Source organism: Anas platyrhynchos, chromosome 20 (genome assembly GCF_047663525.1).
Source record: "Anas platyrhynchos isolate ZD024472 breed Pekin duck chromosome 20, IASCAAS_PekinDuck_T2T, whole genome shotgun sequence".
In the NCBI taxonomy this organism is placed as follows: Eukaryota; Metazoa; Chordata; class Aves; order Anseriformes; family Anatidae; genus Anas; species Anas platyrhynchos.
Genome location: NC_092606.1, coordinates 8,618,511 through 8,639,615, shown reverse-complemented (window position 1 = coordinate 8,639,615; position 21,105 = coordinate 8,618,511). Strand labels below are relative to the sequence as shown.

At 39.6% G+C, this 21,105-nt stretch overlaps 1 protein-coding gene across 8 annotated transcripts in view; it reads right to left on the bottom strand.

Annotated features, from left to right (window-relative positions):
• Positions 1–1,705: 1,705 nt before the first annotated feature.
• Positions 1,706–21,105, bottom strand: part of GTF2I (general transcription factor IIi) — a 70,055-nt gene continuing 50,655 nt past the window's right edge. For 7 of the 8 annotated variants that reach the window (XM_072026030.1, XM_072026031.1, XM_027445896.3 and 4 more), the window contains 15 exons: positions 20,654–20,725; positions 19,940–20,123; positions 19,409–19,467; positions 18,686–18,769; positions 18,126–18,221; positions 17,249–17,314; positions 16,229–16,412; positions 15,568–15,620; positions 13,724–13,834; positions 12,884–12,967; positions 11,876–12,059; positions 10,783–10,811; positions 7,868–7,906; positions 4,962–5,034; positions 1,706–2,228 (listed from right to left, as the gene is read on the bottom strand). In XM_072026030.1, the coding sequence (XP_071882131.1) occupies positions 4,976–5,034; positions 7,868–7,906; positions 10,783–10,811; positions 11,876–12,059; positions 12,884–12,967; positions 13,724–13,834; positions 15,568–15,620; positions 16,229–16,412; positions 17,249–17,314; positions 18,126–18,221; positions 18,686–18,769; positions 19,409–19,467; positions 19,940–20,123; positions 20,654–20,725 (1,304 nt within the window). In that variant the 3' untranslated portion in view covers positions 1,706–2,228; positions 4,962–4,975. The remainder of the gene's footprint in view (positions 2,229–4,961; positions 5,035–7,867; positions 7,907–10,782; positions 10,812–11,875; positions 12,060–12,883; positions 12,968–13,723; positions 13,835–15,567; positions 15,621–16,228; positions 16,413–17,248; positions 17,315–18,125; positions 18,222–18,685; positions 18,770–19,408; positions 19,468–19,939; positions 20,124–20,653; positions 20,726–21,105) is intronic. The other variant, XM_038165682.2, reaches the window with a different exon arrangement.

The window sequence follows — 21,105 nt, the reverse complement described above, 5'->3', positions numbered from 1 at the left end:
TTAGTACAGACAAGGCTTTTTAGGGCATTATCAGCCAATGCCCAAAGACACACCTCATGTATTACTAGTTTGGAAACGAGTGCGATTTTCATACAAGGTCAACATATTAAAAGTCTGCTACCTGTTAGGACTATAGATATATATCATTTTTAATATAAAATTGATATTTAGAAGGTATAAATATCGGTGCAATTATTTTGTCAGTCTAATTTCTCTCTACTGGTTATAACTCAAAATGTCTGAGACCAAAAAGAGACTTCAGTGTTGATGCCAATGGGCACATTGGCACTAATCGAACCCCCTGGCGGGACGGACACGAGGCACACCACTACCCGAGCTCCCAGCATCACGGAATTACTCCAGGACTTCCAGATAAACTGCTGTCATCAGTTTTTGTTTCATTTTTTAAGCTCTTGTACGCACAGTACATGATACATCTGCAGGACATCCACGCAAGGCAGCAGTCTGAACTCCGTCATTCTCAGTTCTTTTGCTCTGATGCCTCTCCCTCCACTTGTGGCAGCACTGGTGGCTCCGGTAGCAATGTTTGGCTTTGCTGGGCAGGCAGCTGTGCAGAGTGCCTCCTGAAGGGGCTGAGAGAGAAGAAGGGACGGACCATCCTTCTGCTTTTTCAAAAGGGGAAGTTGAGAGCCCAAGGAAGGCTGCATGAACTCATTTCCCCACTCTAAATTTCTAGCAGCAATCGTGAAACTGTCTGTCACTCCGTAACAACCTATTTCTGGAGATACGTTAACTGCATCTGGTGATGGTTCAGCGTGGAGCCAACCCTGCTCCCGCTGCCACCAAGAGCACAACAGCCAATATTTCATGGGAGCACTGAGACCTACCCCGAGCAATCGGGAACACACCTGCATGTGGGCTGTAGCTCTGCCTTGCCTCTAGAATGGCAGAGTAAGAGATGCTCTGAACTGATCTGCCGAGTTCCAGCTTGCTCCTGCTGGGTATTCCCAGGAACAGACAGCATGTCCGACTGCATTCATGTCTTCAAAGTTTTTCTTTCAGATGCAACAACCTCACCCACCCAGAGCTGGTTTTCTGTCTGAAGGGCATGACAGGAACTTACTTTCCTCACTGGAATTAGTAACTACACTGTAGTGTATTCTACCTGCTAGAACGTCACATATAAACGTTTACTGCATGGACAGTCATAAAAACCATCAGAAATGTCTTTATTTCTTAATGAGGGAATAAGGTTTAGCATTTGTGCATAATGCAGTCAATCCCAAACTCATGCCAATGAAAGAGAAACCTTTACAATAATCTCTATCTTCTCTATAGAGAGTATCATATAACCAGAACTTCACAACTTTATGGTTTGTGAAACTTCAAAAAAAAATGCATACATGAGTCTCTTACATCATGTGTGGCGTGACCAGGACTGTAGGGGACTTAACTTTTGACACGGGAGGACTTAGAGCAGCTTGTAGTGTAAGTTTCCGTAACTAGCTGTAGAAGGACAGCAGGGCTTTACCCCCCAGCCTTCGGGAGAAAAGCCCTCCCACAGGTCCATGCGAGCTTTGTCTACATTGGGACTGCAAGACCAGAGCCTTCATACACAAACCAAGATATTCTGATAAAACATGCACTTACAACTTCGAGCTAACAGAACAAACTACGGAAGGGTTCAATTGGTTCCTAATCCACACACTGAAATACTGTCCACCTCATTAATGCATACTAACGGTCAAGTGAACCAGTTCATCTTTTATTTATGAAAAACATATGAATTGTGGTAGATAGAGGAAAAATTAGTTCAAATATACAGATACTATTGTCCAAGCAGCCGTTAAAGGAGTGATAACCAAAAATTAGTGATTTGTTATCTCAAAGTAAAACTAACAAACTGAACTACTTGCAGGATGTTTTTCTTCATTACAAAAGCTGAGATGCATTCAGGTACAGTGAAGTTCAGCTTTTTTGGGAAACGCAGACAGCCTCTGTTAAGTCCCTGTTGATTTTAATTGTTGTCATCTCCCCAGCATTGCTGCATCAAATTTAGTCCTCATGATATATTCCAAAGTAAAACCAGCCATTCCAAATCTACAGTCATTCTTTGCATTAAGTCAATTCACAGAACTGCTGAAAAAGTAGACATTTCTATCTAAAAGTACAAAAAGGGTTTGTATAGAAGGTACTTCTCTTATACAGTTATATTACACGGATCAGGACAGGCCTGACAAGCTCTTCGCAGAACTGGGTGCTTCTGACTAGACAAAAAAACAAATCATAAAAGTGAGTTAGTTTCATTGCAGCTCTCTATCTTATTTATCTTATTATAAATACTAGTAGATTATGTTTTTCTGTGTCTTTTTTTTTCAGTTAGAATTAGAAAGCATGCAGAAGGTGAACATTGCTTTCCATAAATGAGAGATTAAAAGTACGCTTGAATACTCTCTGCAAAAGTTTAGATGGAGTATTTGCTTTAGTACACATTCTCTAGCTAGTCTAGACGGTCTACAGTGTCCAAAAATTCAGAGCAGTGCAGCAGCAAGCTGTGGAGCCACTGCTCAGACAAAATTTCCATGACCTTTATCGGACAAATGAGATGTCTTTATATATCTCTATTAGGTGAAGTGCTTCTCACTAAAAAACAAACAAAACAAATACATATATATTTTCTAATGACATGCTCAGCTTTATGACAAACATTTCCAAAGCAGAATTCAGCCATTTTGTTAGAAAGACTACTGCTGTACTTCAAGTTCTCAGGGCACAGACAGTGGGTACGTTGACATGTCAATCTCTGCCAATTCCTACCACTCTTTTTCTGGATTTGTCCCTTCACTCCGTCACCCCCCTGCAGCCAGCAGCTCTGCACGTGCTAGCTCTTTGCTAACCCCTGGAAGCAGCCATACCACCCAGGCGCCTTCCAAAGACTCAGTGCTCCAAGGATAAGGACTTCGGTGACGCAGCCCAGCTCCTTCCTCCAAGTTTCCAGCAGGTTAGGGACCTTCTGAGCCAGAGACCACCTCTAACTTTTATGTTTAATAGACACAAATTAATCAGGAACTTCCCTAACTCATTTGTGAATGATTTTTCTTTTGGCCTCCTTATCATCCTCAGTGATAAAGGCTACATTTTATACTTGTTTGTATGAAAATGTTTTTTTTTGTTTATTGAGCAGGTCAGGGTTAGGTTCTCATTCCTCACTTGTTTGCTCTCAAGACACCTTTGGATTCTTGCCTCAAACTTTACAAGCCGTGCTATCTCCCCTTCAATAAAAGGCCTGTCCGCTCCAGCCAAAAGCACTGCCCTTGTTTAGGAATGTTTAGGAATGAAGCCTGTCCTGCACGTCCTGCAGCACAAAGTATTAAGTGCCCAGGCCAAAACACTATGGAAACTACTAAAGCAGAGCACGAGACCATGGTCAAACATCTATCAGCCAAGACCAGCCCTGCAGCTAGCTTTGATCTCCTTTACAAAGGAGACAAGGACCTCCTAGCTCTGGAGCCAGGCTGTCCAATGCCACTGCCACACAGAGCAGACCCTACAGAAGCACAGAAACGCTTGTTGCAAGCGACCCTGGAAGCCACCCAGCCCCGACTCCCTCCCTAAGCACTACAGCTAGCGATAGTTAAGGTTGGCCCTGGTTTTGTCCAGTCAAATCTTAACATTCAGCACAGCTAGAGCACCAAAGAGAACAAAGCTGCTTTCTCCATGCTGAAACCCATCAGTGGGGACGTCCCTTGCCCTGAGCACTAGAAATGCTGGAAGGACTGAGAGCAGACACCCAGCATCCAACAGGGAGCATCACTGCCTCCATCACCCTGTGTTTGTGCTGCCCTGACAGAGAGCCATGGCCTTGGCTGTCCTTGTCTCCAAAAAGCCAGATGGTGCCAGGAGTGAAATCCACAGGCTCCCCCAGCCACTGCTTCATGCGAGCTGGCAAATACATTACCAGCCTCATCTGCTCAGGCCAGCAGAAATTAATGGTGGACAGCCAGGGCTTGGCTTTGCTGATTGCCTGTCTGTGCCCTCAGAGCTGGAATAGTACGCAGAATTTTCTTCTCTGTAATGAATAAAATGTCTTCTTCTTATTAAAACTACACAGACTTCAGCTTGAGCATACCATACAAATACATCCTGTTTTATGTCTATCCAATCCAATTACTGAAGTATCAAAAATTACAAAATGAGGATCGCACTTGGTACCAAAAAATTGAAATTGGAAAAAGTAGTAAAGATCTGCGATGGCTTAAAAATGCCTTTTTCTTTGAATGAAGCATATAAACTCCCATGTGTGTGGGTCAGCCCCCTTTACATTTGGTGACATAACAACATTGCTAGCACTGCTCTCCACCTCCACCAAAATGCCATTTTAGGAGTAAGCAAAGTTAAAAAAAAAAAAGTTTCAGACATTTCTGCACTTGGAGTTAAACTAAGCTTTTCATAAAGTTTACAGAAAAGCAGCAAACCTTCTCAAGTTAGTTGGTTTGTCATCATGACTAACGAATTAGCAAGTGTCTTGAGCTTAGACACTATTGCAATCACGGTGGAGAGCCTTCCTGCCCGATTACAATTTAGAAATACGTGGGCTTTACCAAGAATAATAATGCTCTTTCACACCACCATGTCAGAGCTCTTCGTAAACACTAATTCCCTAAGCTTTCATTTACTCTGCCTCTGAGGTATGTAATTACCATCACCCAATTTTATTTATAGGCTATTACAGCCCACATTTTCCTAGGAATGACTGCCACACAAATTTGAACACCGTATGCGTTCATTGTATTCTGATGAGATACTGAAAACGTCCTACATTTTATAGATGAAAACTGAGACAAAATACTTCAGAAGTCAAGTAAAGGACTGGCACCTTCTGGCATTCAGCCCTCTCTCTTAGCCTGCTTCTCCTCACTCCAAATTACCGAAGTATTATTCCTTGACAAGTGTTTATTCCTTGACAAACACTGACTTCAAGAAACGCTAAATTACTTTACCGTAGTATTGAGGTCTACCACGTTGGGTCTGGTTCTTGCTTTATTTGAGAACTTTCTTCTGTTTCCATAACATCTGTTGGAAAAGCAGTAATGAATGAAAAAAAACCCTTCTCAACCAATTTTGTCATAATTATTGTAGTTAGTAAGTAAAAAAATTACGAAAATATGAAAAGCATTCATTTATCCTTTTAAATTATTAACAGCAAACAACAACGTATTCACAATAATCTGATTTGGTGGAAATTACCATATCCACTCGAATGTAAGGCACCCTGAGATCTTAGAGATCTACTTCTTAAGGCACAGAAATTGCTATTGGAAGCGTATGAAACTTCAAAATGCTTTTTATGTAGCTCAAAACCTTGGTAGGAAAGGAACTTTTTTTTTCTTTAGTGGGGGACATTGGTGGGAGGGGGAAGGTTGGACCAGAGGATCTCGGAGGTCTTTTCCAACCGTAATGATTCTCGGATTCTGTAACTTAATCCACAAAGAAACCACACAATTCATGGAAACACATCAGAAATATCACTGTTTTGGTCTGAACCCTACTCTTCAGTCCTTCTCCCTCTGTCAATCCCCAGCACCATTCCTTCCTCAACCCACCCTGCAGACGCTGGGTGAAGCGTTCCCATTGCTCACAGCCCGTCTGCAGCCTCGTGGATGGCTTCCTTTACCCGAAGTGTTAGGGCACGACCACTGCTTCACATCTGTTCAAATGCTGTCTAAATGCTAACAACACCTGACCATACCTGAGCTCAAGTCATGCCTTCTGTGATGGTGACCCAACATTCATCGCACAGAATTGTCCCAGCACTGACCATTTTTTGTTTCCGTCTATAAAACCGCTGCTCTTCCCAACTACATACAGACATTATTCTATTTCAGTCTTATCCAAAAGAAATTTGGACCTCATCTAATTTTTCTTCTTCAATGTATTACACAGGAAGGCATTAGATGCTTAAAAAAAAAAAAAAAAAAAAGAAATTTGATCTTGTTGGGTAAAGCATTCATCATCTTTTCATATAGATTTTTTTTCAATTCCAGGAGACTTCATTACAAAATCTTTGCTTTTGTTGTTCACAGGGATGCTTAAAGGTAAATCAAAGAAATTGTGTGTCTTTATAGCATTGCCTATATGACCTGGAGCCTGATTTTGTTCTTTTCATAAGCAGAGACGATGATGTTGGAAGGAAATTCGTTTTTCACTGAAGCTGTTTGCAAGGTTTGGGGCTAGGGTAATTCATCACAGCAAAGCCGAAGTGTTTCACCACTTGATCACCTCCCAGCCGGGTTCTGAAGCGACTGTGTGTTCTTCAGCCTTGTCTCAAGATCATTTCTCCGGTAACTGGCTCTGAATGCAGTTTTGGATGGCAAATTCAAAACCACATTTGTCTATTTCTTTTAAACAATCTCCTGAAGGGCCCATAGCTGGATTGCCCCCACGAGGCACTCTCAGCAACAACTGTCCCACTCCATCGAACAATTTCAGCGCTTCCACATAGTTTTGGCATCATAAAGACATTTGATATTTCAGCTTTCAGTAACTGCGTGTTTAAAGTCTGCAGCTCAGCTCCTCTACAGCTCTCACGCTTCTCTTCTTTTTCACAGATTTTCTTCCTCTTGCTGGTTACAAAAGGATTCATCTAGACTCCTACTCACAGCACTCAGGGTGTGCCTGTAACTGAGCTCGTAATGCCAGTTTTGGCTGAGCATGGTAGAATCACAGAATGGTTTGGCTTGGAAGGGCCCTTCAAGACCATCTAATGCCAGCCCCTGCCATGGGCAGGACATGTCCCACCACACCAGGCTGACCAAAGCCCCATCAAGCCTGGCCTTGAGCACCTCCAGGGATGGGACAGCCACAGCTTCTCTGGGTACCCTGTTCCAGGGCCTCACCATCCTCTGAGTAAAGAATTTCCTACCGGTATCTAACCTAAACCTGCCTCTTTTAGTTTAAAGCCATTCCTCCTTGTCCTATCCCTATACCCCCTGACAGAGAGTCCCTCCCAGCTTTCCTGCAGCCCCCTGTAGGCCCTGGCAGGCCACTGTAAGACAAGTGCTGATGCCCAGCCACCTCCCTCCCAGTGCTGCAGGCTCTGCTCTGCTGCCATCGTGCTGCTCCTGTGTCGGACAGGCCTGCTCAGCACTGCCTGGCACACAGGGAGCCGTCCTGCAGCTGTCCCAGCACCTTCCCATCGCTTCTGACCCTCACAGGGCAGCCGCCTGTGGGCCTGCTGAAAGCTGGGGCTAGCAGGGGCAGCGTTTGAGGGATCATTCACAACAGAAAACAGCATCCAAATTGTCAGGTCAGTTCTGTACTCTTAATGCTCCAAGACCATACACAAAAGCATAAGGGGGCTGGAAGTCCTACAGCCTCCTTGGTCTCACATAGGTCAATGTCCAAAAAATACAGCTCAGGTCTGTTCCTGGACAACAGGTCAGTTTGAAACTTCTCTCAGCTGAAGTTTGGGAGGACGCACAAAAATCCTCTTCCCCCAGGAAACCCGTACGAGTATATTCAGCCCAGTGTGCTGTTCAAATTTCCTGATGATGGCAATCATTCACTTGCATAAATCGTGAAAAGGACCGCGTAGAATAACTAGATGCATTGCTAAGGATATGAGCAATCATTCAAAGCCTATATATAGTCATGACTCACCAGCCCAGAACAACAATTCATAAAACTCTTCTGTAAAATTCTTCGAATAATAGCTTTTGCTGCAGACTATCTTTCACATGATGCAGCAAGATATTAATACAGATGAAAAAAACTTCCTAGGAACCAATAAATGCCTTTTTTGTTGTTTTGATTGACTTGCCTTCTTAAAAAAAAAAAGGAAAAGATGCAGCTTCTTTCAAAATGACTTAAAAATATTTGTTGGTAGTAACTGAAGACAGACACTCACCTCCTACAGATACTTCTATTTGGCTCGGTTCAGCTGGCTCTTAAATGAAAAAAATATAGTCTAGTGAATACACATCCAATTTCAACAATATGAAACAGAAAAGTACCTTAGCAAAAGTTAGGAAATTAAGTTTACTCTGAAAAAAAAAACACCTAATTTTTTCCTCTTCTAATCAAACTAAATTATCTTTGTCTCAGATAACGGTCTGCAACTTCCTATAGGCTCTATAACAGAATATAAGAAATACCCAAACATTTATAACGTTACACTAATTAACACTTTCTCTTTAGAGGATGATTTACTCTAGCAGACATCGTTGAGTCCTAGCTGAACATAACGTGCACTTGCACAGAATATACCAGGTTTGGACCAACTTATTTCAAACCACTTAAATATAAATCTGGATTTCAAATAGATGTCACTACTTCTGGTTAATACTGTTCTTAGGGGTGAGTATGTTTATTTTGGCAGAGAGGGGGAAGCTGCAGACTGGAGGGCACAAAGTACATCTTACTTCCAGAATGCTTTTTCTATGGTCTGTGTTGACGGATTACAGGTGGATAGGTGCAGGGAAAGTTGTATAACCCTTCTAATGGTGCGGGTGAGTTGAGGACAGATACACTACAGCAACTTCACTGGACAGAAGTTTATTTTTTTCTCCCTTTTCTTGGTTTTTCTCACTCCCACCACTTCCAAATGTAAGCAGAGGGGGCAGCAGGTTCTTTTCTGTCTACCACAGAAGTGCCCCTTACTCTTGAAATGTTAATTGTTTTCTCTCAGTTTGTCAGTTTCTTTGAGCAACAGCCTGTCTAGTCCATTGCAAAAATCTTGCCTGCACTACAGATAACTTGATACGTGCATTTTTAGGTCTGTGAACAGTTAGAAGCCACACTATGTCAAAAGGAAGCTGTGCAATCACATTTACTTCAGCAACTCAGAGCGTAACGCTAAGTTCTCCTTTCAGTCTGGAGGAGCTGATGTGCGTGCAGTCTGGGCACAGGCTAGCAGGGGGTCAGTGCTGGGTGTCGGGGACAGAAATTCCACCAGGACTTCTGTTCTAGGCTCTTGTACGCTACACAAACTTAACTTGGCTGAACACAACCTGGTGCAGCCACGCACTTTGAGTTAAGCTGAAATCAATAAATAGATACTGAGCTGGCTTTATATATTGCCCCTAATGATGGTTCTTTTCAGCTCACTCATTATGTGCAAAAATCAAATCAAGGAACATGCCAATGACAAGACCTGAAGGAAGCAATGGTTCTATCGATTTATTAATATTTAATAGCTATAAACGTCACCGTTGCAGACGATCTGTCAAAATGAAATGGCTCATCATAAGCAGTGTGTACCCAGGACATGACTACTAATACCATCTGCCAGTGAGATCTCGAACTGCAAGCCCTACCCCTTCTGCAAGGACACGTGGCACACTCTGCATCACCTCGTAGTACGGGTGCTGCTGCCGGGGGGGCTTCTGCTTCAGCTTCTTCCATCAGCTCTAAGATTAGACATGATCACTGTTTAACTTTACAACAAAAATGGTCCCACATGTAACACAAGGGCGATTCTACCTCTTGTATCTGCAAATCCCCAAACTTGTTGTATTAACGGGTTACTAAATAGTCACTGTAACTGAGTTGTGCTTTGGTATTTTATGTTACAGAAAAAGTATTCCCTATCTGCAAGCACCAAAAGGTTTCCTCGTAAATTCTCACATGTTCTTCAGAACAAGAATAATGCATCACAGCTGCAGTAGGCTCAGAGGCTTCCAATAATTCACCTCATACCTATCAATATCAGTTCATTTTGATCATAATTAATGTACATAGATACTGCATAAAAATCACACGTTCAATAACCAGCTTCCTGCTCCAGTGATGGAGTGTGATCAGGTATCCATGTTGTTCTTACTCAGCTGATTAGCTAGTGTCAATCCCATCACATGTCAGAAGTTTTGCAGAGAACAGTTAAATGGATTCTTTCATTTCTAAGTCAATTCTCTGGAAGCGTTATTACACATTTATCTGCCTGGAAGGTTCCCTCATAAAAAAGGATCTCTCACCTACCTAAGGTGTACCTAGGACTGGTGGACAGCCCAAAGTGAGTTACTAACTATAACATCTTCCTGAGAACACTTTGTCCTTGCCACTCACAGACCTCAGCACGCTAGCTGGAATATACTGGTGGCTGGATGCAAACGAGGGAGTACTGGGTTGGTAAGGCTCAGTCTGGGTAAGGCCAAACTAATGACAGAGTTACCTGGCCTCTGAATTTCTAATCTGACACTGGCTCAGAAAGAACATGACACAAGGGATACTTGTAATGACAGTGTTTTGCTATTTGCTGTTTCTCTTAAATAAGATGTTAAAAAACAAGGTGACAACTACTATAGAGAACTGAAAATACTAAGACTTATTTTTCAAATAAGATTCAAGCATCACTGTCAAACTGCACTTCTGGTAATTACACTCTGCCTCTCTAAGCTGTTACAACTTCTGCAAAATGTTTTTCACTGGAACGTGGTTCTGCAGCTATTGGAAAGTTCTTGTGTAGTAACTGGTGCTGTGATGGATCCGATCCTAAAATCTAGACACTCCCATCTACGTCTGTTGCACAGTCAGGGTCCTAAATCTCTTTGGGACTCTGCAGCTGAAAAATACAGAATCAGTACCTTGCATTTTCATATCAAAGTTAACACCAATCTTACACTGGTCTGTAAATTCCTCACGTTGCTCTTATGTTAATTGCACATGCATTTGTAGCCAGGAATTTCGATTTTAATGACAGAGACAAGAGTGCTGTATGTAGAATTTAACCATGATGGGGCCTCCTGCCACAAAGCCAAAATGTAGAAAGCTGGTCTTGGTAAGTTACAAAAATACATTTGCTATCTGTGTCACATAACTACTTACGGTTGTTAATCACAAGTCCTGGAAATGGTCTGTAAAAAGACAGAAGAACAGAAAACATGCTGACTCTGAAACATACTGCATGGGGTCTCTCTCTCAAGACTTCCTTACCCAGCAATTTGGTAACAGAGATCACACTTTCTAACAGAAAGTAGTACAAAACAGGAGGAACAGCTCTTGAGCACAGTGGTTTGTTCACTAGCATTTTAAGAAACTACATACACAAAAAAATCAAAATCCTTCCCCCAGTCATGACTAATAAACAGGGAAATCATGTCTTCATGAGAGCTCAATTAAACAGAACGTATCTAGCAAGAGTCCTTTCAGTTTAGAACTCTTCTTGGTTATGGGTCAAGAATTCGGACTCCAGAGTAAAATTTAAGAAATCTCTCTCTAAAGAAACTGAAGTTTTCTGTTTCTTGTGAAGCAGACTATGATTTGAGAAATGACAAAAATTAATACCTTTTTGGTTTTAGTTCCTAAACCTCTTCTTAGTATGATTTCCACATTTCATCTGTTCTGCTTCAAACATACAAATATACCTTGCGTACACATGCAAATGTGTCTTTATGAATATACATATAAATTAAAATTCACTTATATTGTAATTGTATAATGCTGTATTTTTAAAATGTTGTAGATGAAGTCATTTTATAGGAAAAAAATATTTATGAAAAAGCTTACCTTAACTCAGGAATCTTAGTCCAACCAAAATACTTCAAAAATATTAATACTACCACAAACATACTATTTATTGCCAAGAGCCAACAAATCTCAGACCAGGAAACTGCCTCAGAGCTTGATCTTACAAATGGGACAGCAAGGCCCACAGCACTTTAGGACTCCATTATATAGTAGGAATAGATTGCATCTCAGAAGACAGCTTGCTTTAATATGCAGTAGTAATAATATTCCCTTTGTCCTACTGCTATGAACATCTGGGCTTCATTTGACCTGATGTGTTGTTATCCAAAAGAGTCGTATCTTCCACTATTTAAAGATGCACTGCAAATTCTACTCTTTCAATCTGAATTTATTAAAGCTACGGGGCTTTCCTCACAAGGTCTGTACAATCTAATCAGTGATAACCACGTACCGAATGACTGTAAATTTGATAAACTCTGATGATTCCAAAATCTTCCTCATCGAGCTGATTTCCAGATAACTGGGAGCTTTAAATGCCACGCCAGGAGGCATCCCATCCACCACCACACAGCCAGGGTTGATAGTGATTTTCCTATATGGGACCTTCACAGGAAAACTCATACCAATGGCTTCACCTAAGCAAGAGAGGTCACGTTTATTTTCAAGCTTATTCGTTTACGATTACATTGAAGGAAAAGAAAACACAGATAATTAAGAAACTAAATGCAAACACAAGCTTTCTATTGGATCTGAAACTGAAAATCCACTTGACTATTAAATCATTACAGTGTCAGAAACAGATGTTTTGGATTACACTCATGAACATTACTACAAGACTATTTAAACTCCAAGTCTGACAGCTCACCATATAAAGAACTCAGATTTTCTTTTTTTCCTAAAAAAGGTATAGAACAGGCTATCTAAGCAAGTAACTACGTGACAAAAAACAGTAATTTCCTGCAATGCCCACGAAAGGCAATTCAACACAGCACTAGCAAAGGAATTTCAGATAACGAAGCTCAGGTCATTATTGTACAGTGCAAATACACAGAAAAAATAAAGAAAACTACACAGAGCAAAAGGCTAACTTGTGTTTTAAAAGTTAAAATTACTCTAGTGTCAAGTATTAATAGCTCGGGACCATGAAGCCCTAACAAGAATCATGGTTTGCAAGCAAAATAACTATTTCATCCATGTTTACACAGAAAGAAACAGGATGTGGGGGTAACAAAGTTATCTGTGCTCTTGGGATTTTTTGTTCAAAACACCAGGCAATCCACTTCCCTTATAAAAGATTCTTTTTGAGGTCAGAGCACAACTTTCATACACAATTCTCAAACTTCTGACTTTTAACGATAATATATATCATCCACTGTAAGTGATGATTCAGTAGCATCCCCATGAACAACATTTGTTCCATTCACACCTATGTAAAAATGGGGGACTAAGAAGCATTTACCAAATTTCCGGCTAAACAGATCGTTTACTTGCTCTCTCAACTGTCTGGCCTTTTCTACTTTTGAAAGCCGCTCACTTTCATCATCTGAAAGAAATTGTTAGAAAAGCATTAGAATTAAGCACATTTTTTGAGCATGTTTACTCAGAGCAGGCATATCCACGTGCTTCAAAACAGACCATGTCTTGTTCTTAGTTTTAGTGGTACCACAGAATTGTACAAATATGCAAAAATGGATGGTTGTGAAGAAATCCGTGAGAAGCTTCTACGTATTTACATGACCAACATTAGATTTATTATTTAGAGATGATTTTGTAAACCTAAACTAAAAAAAATAGTGTTTTATTTTCTTACATTGCATATGATGGTGAGGGAAAGCTGAAAGTGCAGTCAGATCCAATAGATGGCCATGGCATGCAATGTTACTTGTTTCTAATGAATGCAGTATATGCCTGAGAAAGCAGTCCTCAGTGTTGTTTAAGACAAACCAGTTCAGTCTGTGTGGTTATTCAATTTACTTCAAGTTTGGATCTCTTGAAGTTGCCAAGGAAGTTACAAATCAGTGTTTAATTTATTACATGAGATAAAAAGGGAAAAATGAGGATTCTTCTTGACTAGGGGCTGGACCAAGAATATTCTAAAGATGTCACTGAATAGATATTCATAAAAGCTAGAAAACATTTAACATCTCAGTAGAAACAGAATACTAAATTATGCTCTTTGTAGACTGTACTTGTGTCACTGTGAACCAGCTAGACTGTAGAAAAACTCCAATGGATGAAACAAATGTCATGAAGAATGTAAGCACAAGGAGTGTGATATGAAACGAGACAGTATACACACCTGGTATAGTTACTTGAATAATGTTGAGATCTTCAACACCTGCAGCTGTGTTTACCACTGTATTCGTTGTGGAGCTTGCTGTATTGGCAATATTAGATGAATTATTTTTTCCTGAAAGTAAGAGATTCAAAAAACAGTTGTAGAGCCCAAAATCTTCAAAGTCATATATAAAGCAAATACTGCAAAATGACAGAGATTTGCAAAGTTTTCAAAGCAGATCCAATCTCATTTGTAAAATGAGGCAATCTTCCAATGAGACATGCTTATCGAAGATGCACACCATGTCTTTCCAATTACAAACCCAAGAGGGGAGAAAGGGCTACGTTAAAAAATATTAATCTTTACTTACTGGGTTTTATAAAAGACTATTAAGAAAAAAAAAAAAGACTACATGGAACATATGGAACATGTATTTTGTTACTTGTATTAACAAAAAAAATTGCAGTACTTGCAGTTAATTCAGTAACACCTACAGATCCGTGCATTCACAGAATAAATCTCTTGCAGTTGTATTTGTGAGTCACGCTGTCCCATGGCACAAACTAGCACAGTTTGACTAGCTCAGTGGAATTAATCAAACTAACTGACAATTTCCTACTGGCTATCTGTGCACATCACCCCTGGAAAACTTCTGTATTGGGTTTACATGGCAAGGTTGTGGTAGCAGGGGGCTGCCGGGGTGGCCCCTGAGCAGAGCCCAGCAGCTGCCCCACGTCAGATAAGGGCCAGTTTCAGCCAGCCCCAAAATGACCCACTGCTGATCAGAGCAGAGCCAGTAAGCTGTGTTGTTTGCACCTCTGTGAGAGCACATTTAAGAAAGGGGGAAAAAAAAACTCCTGTGCAACAGCAGCTGGGAGTGTGAGGAGTGAGACACAGCCCTGCAGCCCGCAAGGTGAGTGCAGAAGGAGGGCAGGAGGTGCCCATGGGGGACCCGTGCTGGAGCAGTTTGCTTCTGATGGATGGACCCCGTGGTACAGAGCCATGTGGGAGCACTTCTTGCAGAGCTGCAGCCTGTGGACCCCCATTGTTGAGTGATCTCCCTGTCCTCATCTCAACCCTCAAGCCCTTTGCATTGTATTTTCTCCCTCTTTCCCTTTGAGGATAGGGTGTGAGAGAGAGGTTGTGGTGGAGCTTGGCTGCCCAGCTGAGTAAAACCACAACTTCTCATTTGGAATGACTTCTGTATCAGGAGCAATTAATTTATCTCTAGAGCTGAACTACTCCTGTGAATTGCACATCACCTGTTACATTTTGATGGAAGGCAATAAAGCACAGATTAGGCGTGATAATTTTATTGTGGATAACACAGTTTTAATACTCTTTTTCTAAAGCTATATTCAAAGGGTAGCTTCTAAGTGCTTTTCCCATCTCATCAGGGCAATCCAGAAGCCAAGGTTTTTGACATACCACATTCTTTTGCTGAAGAGAAAGCACTGTAACATGCTTTATATAACATAAGCTACGTATTGAATGCTTTTAAGGTGTTCAATTACAAAAAGCTGCTCAGAAAACCAGAAATAGACATGCCAGAAGATGAAATAATGCAAGAATTAGTGTACTATGTAAAAACAAGTAATGCAATAGTTTGTAAATGGGTGGGTGGGGGGGGAGGAGAGGGAGATAGAGAGAAAGAGATCTACTGTGGGTATGGACCAGTGGCACAGTACTTTAGGCTTTGCCTCAAATTCAGCTTGGATAACACTCTCCTTGCAAGTTAAAAACCAACCAACCACAATATAGAACAAATCTTTCAGGAATTCATTAACACCAAGTAGCATTCTTGATTTGTATTCAATCCTTGAAAGAGGCTGTTATCTAGGACATTAAGCAGATGTGAAACTCACTCTGGGGACTTTTAGCAGAACTTTCCTTAACTGCCGCCTCAAACATCTCAGGCCTGCAAACAGATTGAAGATTTCATGTGTGACAATAAAATTACATTCATTTCATCAGCATAAAAGAAAAGGCAATTTTCTAATATTCATTTTTTAAAGACACGAACTAACTGATATCATAAATACTGTTATTTCTCTAGGTCAAACAGACAGACAGGAATGCAATGGCTGAGAGGCTCCAGAACTTCCCCTGCTTGTTTCTACATGGGCACATGGATTTCTTACCTGGGATAGGTTTAGATAAAACAATTCTTATAATACCCAGTATAAATCTCCACGTCTCAGCCCTGAGTACATTGCTGATAAATTTTAGCTCTGGCTAAGTCTTATGTCAACAGGAACTAAAACAGTGATGTCAGCACTGAAATGGGCTAAGAAATCTGGACTTGCTCTTCCTCCCTAAACAGGTCAAGTCAGAACAAAGAGAGCTGACTGTAACTCACTCCACCTCCACAAGAGCTTTCTGAATATTTGTTCATTTACTACAAATATTCCAGTGTGTATTTGAGACTGGTGAGGGTAATTCAGTAACTTGGCATCCTAAGTTTATTTTTCATTCTACAATTCTTTTCTAAAAGAATTGATTATCAAAGAGATGCAGGACTCTTACTTTTTAATAATGAATTTTATCTTAGATTTGTTTCTCAGGATCTTCTCTAGTCTTGGAATTCCAAAAGTAGACGGTCGTCGGAATGGCACTCCCTCTGGTAGGCCTTCCACATAGAAAACCTCTGGGAAGGATTCAAATAACGCAAACGGCACCTTCACTGGTTCACTCAGCCCCAGCGCTTCCCCTGAAATGCAACAGAGCCACTGATCTACCAGCTAGACAACTGATATGTTTATAGAGTGGAAAACACCTCAGGTACAAATAGCGTATAATAGTTGGCACATACATACTAGGTTAGGTGGAAGAAGCAGGCTTTGATTTTTTTTTTTGGTGACAGCTATAAGTAGGCAGGAAGAAAAACAGTCGCAAACATAACTCATTCTCTTGCAGTAGATCAGATCACAATTAGCAGTTGAAAATATTAGCTTTTATAGACAGCTTATGCTGCTGGCTTGGCCTGCATACAAGACTGTCCTTTGTACTCCACTTTGTTACAAGCAATATATTCTGCCTCTCTCTTTCCTAGAGACTAGCATCAATGGCAGGTGACATCAGTGCTCTTGTTCTAAGAACTGCACTGGTAAGATTAATGACTTCAGATTCCAAACAACTTGCACTAAAAGAAATACTGTGATACTATGGGGCACACACCTCTCCAGACACCGCCCATAACATGTCAAGTCACGCAGAGGCTGAAGTCATAGAAATTCCCATTCATAATCAGGGTGAAGAATGCTTACAAAGATGTGGCAGGATGTCGATTCACTGTGTCCCTGGGTCATTAAAGAAGCAGCATACAAACCACAACTTCTCCATTTCCAAACCCAAATAAAATAACCAGTGGAAATGAGACACAGAACTGCAATTAACCTGCATGAGAATGAACTAAAATGAGAAAAACTGACTAAAGTATGCAAGGATTGTAGGACCTTTGGAAGAAATAAGTGGACTTATTGCTCATATGCCTAACTATATGCATATAAGAAAGACATCCCAGTAAATAGGAATTAATAAACTTACCACATTTTTCATTAAAAAGATTTTCAACTTTTTGCTTTAGGTCAGTAATTTTGGCATTCCATGCCTCTGTCAGAAGGAAATGGGAACAATTAAATCAACACTCACGCAGTGAATCAGTACTTGAAGAATATTTATAAAGTATTGTCATTACAATTGAAAATAATTCCAGAGTGATCAAAATTTACAATACCAGGCAAAAATTACTCATCTCAACCAACACCCAAAATAGTGGCAGAAAACTCTTCATACATTCAGTGTAATAACCCTAAGACACATGCCCTTCTCGATGTCACTTCCAGTCCTGTTTGGCCTTTACTGATTTTCTGGAATTGGCAACCCTGGAGAGGTCTAAAGCTGATCTTGCAAAATCAACTCCGACAGGGCATGACTCACTGATGTTAGTTCAGATCCATCCTAGTTCCTACATACTCCTCGTGTACTCATGTATCCCTCTCTGCACAGTGAGGTTCAGTATTTGAGATTTGTGGAGGACTTATTAAGCTTATGCACAATGTAAGATCTCAGCTCAGTTTAAACACCCTCATGGTACTGTGCACCAGACAACAAATCCAAGACTGCAGTACTATGAAACAACAGAGCAGCAAAAGTCTGGAGAATTTGATTCTGAACTTAGGTTAATAAGATTTTAATGGATCCATGATGCATTTGTACAGCACTCTCCAAAAATCACCCAGGATATCTCTGAGGCGTATTATTCTTGATGACTGAGAACTGAATGTACATGAAAATAAGTAGTTCAGTCATTTCTTACCTTTAGAATAAAGAATGAATTCAAAATATCCCTGATGTGAAATCACCAGAATTTTCAATACCAATGTTAATAGAACGTATGCATGCTAATTCCCACAATATTTACCAAAAGAAAATTCTCTTCCTCGTGGCTTGAAATTCATATTGGACCCATTGGTTTGAGAATTAGTTCGAACATCTGTCGTTTGTGGTTTATTGAGACCTGTAAAAAGACATTACATATAGAGATCAGAAGTAAGTCATCACACAAAAAAAACCCAACAAATCAAACTTGATTACTAGAGAAAGTTTAACTTCTGAATCAAAAAAAAAAAATCTTTTAGAACTTCTTCAAGGATTGTAATTAGGCATTTGATACAATTGCTCACATCTGTCATTTCTCTGCTCAGGACAACATTTCCCACATCTCTGCTTGGAATAAAAGGCCCAAGCAAGCTGTCAAACTTGAACATTTTATATAATCATCATCTGCACAGAATCCAGTATTATTCAGAAATGAAAGATAAAACTGTTTCCATATTGAAATGTATCTGCAGCCCTGAAATCAAACTGTTTGCCACATGAGGTGCACATAGAAGTTAATTATAGGGTATGAAAACATAGAATAGAATAAAACGTTAGAAGAATAGAAAAAAATAAGAAGAGTATTTAATATTTCTTCCATACCTTCATCAACAGTAACTTCTATTTCTGGGACCTTTGAATTGCTTGCAGGACTCCGTGATCTTTTTAAACTCTTTGGACTCATTGCTAGAAAATAATATAGTAAAAGCTGTAATGCACATTCTACAATACATAGCTTGCAAAGCTAACAAAAAAAATAACTGTATTCTGAAAATCCTAACAGACCAGTGTCCGTACTAAGTACAGTCTACGCTCTGAAATCTGAACAATATAGTGAAGCTCATGTCCTTAAAAAACAGGTTTAATGCTCTTGAACCAAGGCAGGTATCACACCTAAAGTTTCACTTCATTATTTTAGGACAGGATATATTTTTGGTTTTAAGTGTGAGGTACTTTTTACTACCAAAAATTCAGAAGCTAGTAATTTTCTTATTTATAGAAAACACAAGATTTTTCTTTTTTTATGAATCTTCATTGCTATTTACTTCACATAAAAGCTGTAAGTTAAACATATTTTAGACTGTTAGTAGCAAAATAGATGTTGCAGAACTTGGGTAAATTCAATTTTCTCTATTGAAATAGCCATAAGTAAAAGAAAAAAAAAGTCTGAGTAACTTTTAAAATAATAGCAGTTTTAGACTCTACCATGCTAATTTGCCTTAAGTAATGCCTTTTGATTGTGACACCCGTGTTTTTGAACCACAGAAGTCTTCCAACCCAAAGTATTTATGAATTGATGGCAGCAAATAATGCTTAATTATTTACCTTTAGTGTTTACTTTACTAGCCAGTCCTGGTGGCAAATAGGAAGTGACAAGCTCAGGCCTAAAAATTGAACAGAACACAATTCAGTCAATTACATATGCAAAATATCACAAATTTCTTGGAATTAGACCAGGTTCAAATTTAAAAAATATCATCACTCTATAATAAAATCCTGCCAGAAGCATGCGTGACTCTCCATCTACTATAACAAGAAAAAGTTAGAAAACAAAGCTACGTATTCTACTCTATAATTTTCTTCTGAGTTTACTTTAAAAAAAAGAGGAAAAAGAAAGAATAAAGCTTCCAGATACAAGGCCGTTTTTTCCCTAGATCCACGATGCACAGAACACACAAATTATGCATTTAAATTTTATAAGGAAGTTACATCCTTTTATGAGATGAACTTATGTGCAAAATACTCTTTCTGTTTCATGGAAACAGAACTTAGCTAGCATTTAAAACCTAAAGTTGCTGTGAAGAAAATTAATTAACTTCCAAATCAGGGTTAAAATTAACTGAATTACAAACATACTTTTTAACAACAAATTTGATTTTGCCACTCCCACGGACAATTCTTTCAAGGCGTGGAATTCCAAACCATGTGGGACTCCGGAAGGGGATTCCTTCTGGCAAGCCTTCGACGTACAAGTACTCGGGGTTTGATTCAAATACAGGATAGGGAACCTTCACTGCCTCTGAAATCCCCAGAGCTTGGGCTGAAAATAAAGATTTATTGATAGCTTACACACTAAAATGGGTGGTATTTTATCTCAAGTGATTTTAAGAAGCTTGGCTTACAGAAGCTCTTCTACTCGGAGATAACAAAAAAAAAAACACAATTGAAATATTTAAATAGATTTTCTATTATTTTCTGTAGAGTATTTTCAAGTGGGGACTTTGTCCCTTTTGCTACAGATAGATAAAATCTGTTACCTAAGCCTCCTCTATCTAATATGTTTTTCTGAGAAATTCCTTCATCCAAAAGCTTTCTGTACATTTGTCATACAATTGGAAAATTATCTCTGTCATACAATCAGAAAAACTATGGCCTAGGATGTTGCTCTAAAGTAATTCATATCACTTATAGGGAAGAATCAGTAAAAAGTAGGCAAGAGAAGTCAATATTCTGTCTGACCTAGTATATTTCTGTTGCCTAAATAAGTGCAGTAAAAAATAAAACTCTTTTTACAGAATTGTTTTAAAACACAGCAGCATTATATGACAGTTAATTTAACATTTAACTTACCAAATTTCATATTAAATATCTCTTCTACTTGCTTTCTTAGCTTTGTGATCCTAACATTCCAATCTTCTTTCACTGAAAAAAGAAATGGATAAACTATTACCCAGTGTATCTGGAACTGGGTTTGAACACATTATTTTTCAGCGAAAGAACCTGTAAACTATGAACACAACCAAGTAGGAGTAGGCAGGGACATGCAATAAGTAATGACAATGGCAACTTAAATGATACACGTAATTCCCTTTTTGTAAAGGAAAATCTGTTTAAATGTGGTTAGAAATGTCAAACATTATCCTAGGTAGGAGCACTTGTGCTTCAGAGCCTTTAGATGTAGGAAGGAATCATTCCAGTGGCTTTTACAAAGTTAGAATTAATTAATTCCAGTGCATAAGAATAACACCCTTTAGAACAGAAGACACAGATTTAAAAAGTGCTCCGCTAAAAAATTTAATTAG